The sequence below is a fragment of the Nicotiana sylvestris genome, chromosome 11 (genome assembly GCF_000393655.2).
Source record: "Nicotiana sylvestris chromosome 11, ASM39365v2, whole genome shotgun sequence".
Lineage (NCBI taxonomy): Eukaryota > Viridiplantae > Streptophyta > Magnoliopsida > Solanales > Solanaceae > Nicotiana > Nicotiana sylvestris.
Window position 1 is genome coordinate 99,060,815 of NC_091067.1, and position 5,768 is coordinate 99,066,582.

The following is a 5,768-nucleotide window of genomic DNA, read 5'->3' on the forward strand; positions in this document are numbered from 1 at the left end:
TAGTAATTAACTAAAGGAACACCAGAAATTAATTAAAGCAAAACTTAGTAAAACTAATTAACAAATTATAAATCGAACTAAGATCAGGAATTGGAACATATTAAAATCAAACAAACAACTAGACATAATCAAATCAGGACACAAGATTAGAACAATATTGACAAAAATTAAAACGCAAATTAACAACTGAGGCTTGCTCAGTTGGTAAAAGCACCTCCACCTACGACCATTAGGTTCTGGGTTCGAGTCACCATGGAAGGGAAGTGTGGAAACACTATAGATCCTCCTAATTTGGGTGGGGTTTAAAAAAAAAAATTAACCATGGAATTCACACATGCAGAAAATCAGAAAAGGAAAAAGAAATTGAAAAATAAAAGAAAATACCAATAAGAACTCACTGACAACAAAGAGCTCCGGCCAGTGGTTGTTTCTCAAAATCCCCCGAAAATTTTGACCCGTAATATCCCTAACCACGTGTTTCCATAAGAAAACACCTGGTTAAGAATGTTAGGGTCCGAAATCATAGAGATTTTGCATTAGGGTTTTGGTCAGAAACCTTCGATTTGATATTCGAGCTGTTCCAGGCAGATTCGAGAGATAGGGCTATGGGGGTTGGGTAGAGGAGGCCCAGGTGGTCACATGGTGTTAATTTGGTGGTGATTGGGTTACTTTGGGTTTTGGCCGGAGAATCTTTGATCGAAGATTCGACGAGCTAGGGCTGGATTTGGAGGTAACGGGTGGTGGATTCATGATGAGGGAGAAGAGGAGGTCTCGTGGTGTTATTTTGGTGGTCGATGGCATAAGTGCTGTTTGCCGGCGGTGGGGTTCCGGCAAAGTAACAGGGGGTACGAGGAAGATGAATTATGTTTTTAGGGTTTGGGAATTTTTGGACATATTTATTAAGTAAATAAGAAACCCCACAGCCGTTGGATTATGGAGAATGAAGGGCTGGGATTGGTTTGCTGTGAAACGACGTCGTTTGGCGTCTTTGGAGATGGGTCGTTTGGACCGGGTGGGATTTAGGCCTGGGTCGGGGAAAGAAAGAGAAAAAGGTTGTTGGGCCTGGGTGAAATGAATTGGGCATGGCCCAAATCGTGGGCAGCCCTTTCTCTATTTCTTTTTGTTTTCTTTTCCTTTTCATTTGTTTTTTTATCTATATTTTTTGTATATTTTTGTATTTTTCTGATTTTATAAAATTACAACAATTAAAATAAAGTCCTAATATATCTCACTAATTGATTTCTAAAATTATTTTAAAAACTATTTCGGGACGAATTCACAATTAAACAATTAAAAATGCAAAAGTAAACTATTTTTGTTATTTTCTTCATGTTTTGTTCTAAAACAAATTAACCCCTAATTAATACTAAAACATGAAATTAAATCCTAAATGCAAATGCATATTTTGTATTTTTCATATGAATTAAAATGCACATATAAATGCAACAATTAGCAGAAAATGACACCCAAAATTCACAAAAATTATAAAATAATAAAGAAATTGTTTTGTTTGAATTTCTGGGAATAATTTGCTTTGGGAAAAAATCATGTGCTCACAGCTGCCCCTCTTTGCTTGGAAACATGAAAAGTTTTCGGGCAAAGACAGGTGAGCAAATATGAGCGATTTTTGCCCGTTTGAATATTCCGTGTGAGGCATTTTTGAAAGAGTTGACCGCATCCTGCTTCGGAGGTTGCCTATATATCCTGGGCTAAACAGGAATCAGGTCAGTGTAGTTCAGGAGTGTCTAGTAGCTGGGACTACCAGGAGCTATGATTTCATTGCGATTGCTGCTGCTACTGTTTGCTGACCTTACTTATTACAGCCTGGCAAAATAAAAGAAGTTAAACTAAACTATGACCTACGAATTACAAAATCCTATCTAAATTCTTCAAACTTGTTGTTGTACTTCCTCGTTGCTTTGTTGTCTTGTGTTTTCTTGGTAAAATCCCTTGTTGCCATTGCGAACTACAAACTGAGGTGTTGTTCCTTTCTTCAAATTGCTGAACTTGAATGTATTCCCTTATTGTACGGGTGGGCTCCTGATTACTGAAACTTGAACGGTATGTCTCTGTTCTCCATGCGGACTCCTAACTTCTGAATCTTGAAATTGAATGTATTCCTCTGTTATCCAGGCGGGCTCCTGACTGCTGAACTTGAACTTGAATGTATTCCTCTGTTATCCAGACGGGCTCCTGACTTCAAATAGATAAAACAAAGAAAATTTTCTACCCCAGTTTGGTGGCTGGGGTCAGATGTGATTGTAAAACTAAACCATATTACCAAGTATTACTAAGGATTTGAAAGTTAGGTCCCATTATTCAGGGGAGGGTCCTGAAAATTAAAGGTCAAATTTTATCTTAAGGGTGACAACTTTCATGTATGAATTATACTACCCTACAACAAAGTTTATGCTAAATGTTGTTATCTAATCGAAATCTTAAAGCTAAGCCCCATTATTCAAGAGGGTCCTGGAAACTCCTAATTGAATCCTTTCTCGTACATGCCAACTTCTAAGCTAACTTATATTCTTTTGGGATATATTTATGCTAGATTATGCTATTTCTGAACTTTAAACTAGGTCCCATTTTCCAAGAGGGTCCTGAAAATTTAAAACTAAATCCCATTATCCAGGAGGGTCCTGAAAATAAAAAAGCAAATCTTTTGGTGACTGCCTTTCCCCACAGAGAGTTCCTCTGAAACAAACGAACTTTTTCTGCCCCTGTTTTAATCAAAGAAAATTTGTCAGTTCAAAAATGGTGGTTAGATGGCGGCATTCTTGTTGGAGGTCTGTCTGCTGCATTGTTTTGTTCCGACTGGCTTCCCGAACTGGCCCTGAACCGCTTTGACTTTCTGACTAATCTTCGAACCCCTGACTCTGACAAACCGAGTGTTCTATACCTATGTTTATGTTTCACATCTCTGACCCTTTTCTGAACCTTTGCACTTCCCCCCGACATTTCCCAATCATTCCATCGATGACATTTCCGGTGATTACATGTATTCCACCTTTCATCATATTGTTTTTGACATGCTCTGACCACATCATGCTTTACACTTTGCGGAATCTGGTAGTGAGTTTTGAAATCCCTTTCCACTTACTTTGAACAAAACTAACATTGAAATATTTTAGACAGATAAAACCCCCAAAGAAAATGAAATGTAATGAGTTTACGAGTTAAGGATAAGAAGAATCCAAAACTGGATGACTGTTAAAAAGAAAAGGGAAAGAAACTTATCTGACCGGAGCAGTTGGTACCAATGTTCATGACATGCATTTCAGACTAGTCGGCCCAATATGTCCAACTAAACAACTCTTGGTCGCCACCCTTTGCTTCCCCAGAACCATCACTTGATTACTTTATCCAAAACTTAGCCTTGTTCATCATGTGGTGCCTCGAAACAATTTTCCACCAACAGACCTTTCTCAATTAATCATTCCTCAACTCCCTTTCGCCTCAAGGTGCTCGCGAGGGTTTTCACCAATAAGACTCTCTCATTTTATTCTTTCTCTCAACTCCCGTCGCCTTACGGTGCCTGTGCGGGTTTTCACCAATAAGACTCTCTCATTTTTATCTTTTTGCTTTTCTTGCTTGAACCAGAGTGTTGCCCAGACATGAATTACATTTACCTGCTTGACTTGGCATTTCTTAAAGATTGATCAAAAGGTCTTTCTTTGGATCGTAATGTGGGCTTTGGACGGGGCTAGAAAGAAAGGGTATGAAAGTTTCAAAATAATTTCAAAATGGGTTAAAATTACAACTTTCGAAATCAGATTTCTTACAACAACCACGACTTCTGCCCCAGTTTCTTGCTTGGGGACTTTTGGATTTTATTCTGTTATGGCTGAACCTCAGAGAGGCTTCCTACATACCCTTTCGGGATCAAGTCAAACGTAGTTCACGTCATAGAGACTACGTTGTTGTTTTTCTTTTCTGCTCTTCTTTTCCTTTCTTTTCTTAATTTTCTTTTCTTTTGCCTTTCTTTTCTTTCTTCTTTTCACCTTCAATTTGCCTCTTCTTTTCTTTTCCTTCTTTTCTTTTTTTCTTTTTACTTTTTTCTTTCCATTTTCTTTTCTTCCGCACTCGCGTTTCTTATTGGTGCCATTGATTCTGAAAGAGGGATATGAAAGAGAATAAATAAGGCTCAAAGGGGATGACAAGGGGTAAAAGTGTTTAGATAGCAGAACAAAATGCCTTCATCATTTCAACCTTTAAAATATGCCAAATACAAGAAAATACAATCAAAATAAAGAAATTATACATAGTATCTCTTGACCGCATCAGAATTGATGGCCATTTCTACACATTTTCCTTCTATATCTGTCAAATATAGTGCACCATTAGACAACACTGTGGTTACAACAAATGGCCCCTACCAGTTTGGGGTGAACTTTCCTTTTGCTTCAACCCAATGAGGCAAAATACGTCTCAACACTAATTGTCTGACTTCAAACTTCCTCGGACGCACTTTCTTGTTGTACGCCCTTGCTATTCTTTGCTGGTACAGCTGACCATGACACACGGACACCAATCTCTTCTCGTCGATCAAACTCAACTGCTCCAGGCGGCTTTTCACCCATTCATCATCATTGATCTCAGCCTCTACTATGATTCGGAGAGACGGGATTTCCACTTCTACGGGTATCACTGCTTCCGTGCCGTACACCAAAGAGTAAGGATTTTCCCCCACCGAGGTACAAACAGTGGTGCGGTATCCCAACAATGCAAAATGCAATTTTTTATGCCACTGTCTAGATCCTTCTACCATTTTCCGGAGTATTTTCTTTATATTCTTATTGGCTGCCTCAACCGCACCATTTGCCTTAGGGCGGTATGGAGTAGAATGACGATGAGTAATCTTAAACTGCTCACATGTCTCCTTCATCAGATGACTATTAAGATTAGCCCCATTGTCTGTGATAATCACCTTTGGTATCCCAAACCGACAAATAATGTTCGAATGCACAAAATCCACCACCGCTTTCTTGGTTACAGACTTGAACATCTTGGATTCTACCTATTTGGTAAAATAATCTATAGCTACCAGAATAAACCTGTGCCCATTTGACGCGGCTGGATCAATTGGCCCAATAACATCCCTGCCCCAGGCAACAAAAGGCCATGGTGCGGACATCGTATGTAGTTCTGATGACGGAGAATGAATCAAGTCTCCATGCACTTGGCACTGATGACACTTACGTATGAAACTGATACAATCTCTCTCCATAGTAAGCCAATAGTAACCTGCCCGTAGAATCTTCTTTGCCAAAACATATCCGCTCATATGCGGTCCACAGACTCCCAAATGTACCTCAGTCATGATAGATGCGGCCTGCCTCGCATCCATGCACCTCAACAACCCGAGGTCTGGAGTTCTTTTGTACAACACTCCTCCACTAAGGAAAAACCCGCTTGCCAACCGTAGAATTGTTCGTTTCTGATCACTTGTTTCCTGTATCAGATACACACCCATCCTGATATATTCCTTGATGTCATGAAACCACGGCTCACCATCAAGTTCCTCTTCCACTACATTACAATAAGCGTGCTGATCGCGGACCTGAATCTGCAAAGGGTCCACGTAAGCCTTATCCGGATGGTGTAACATCGATGCCAGAGTAGCCAGCGCATCGGCCACTTTGTTATGAATCCTTGGAATGTGCTTGAATTCTACTGAAACCGCTGATAAAGCTCATGCAAACATTGTCGGTACGGTATAAGCTTTAAGTCCCGTGTTTCCTATTTTCCCTAAATTTGGTGTACCAATA

At 39.6% G+C, this 5,768-nt stretch overlaps 1 protein-coding gene across 1 annotated transcript; it reads right to left on the reverse strand.

Moving 5' to 3' along the window:
• Nucleotides 1–4,372: 4,372 nt before the first annotated feature.
• LOC138881388 (uncharacterized) lies at nucleotides 4,373–4,768 on the reverse strand. Its single transcript, XM_070161610.1, has one exon. It carries the CDS (start codon nucleotides 4,766–4,768, stop codon nucleotides 4,373–4,375), a length of 396 nt encoding a protein of 131 aa, XP_070017711.1.
• Between the last annotated feature and the right edge of the window lie 1,000 nt (nucleotides 4,769–5,768).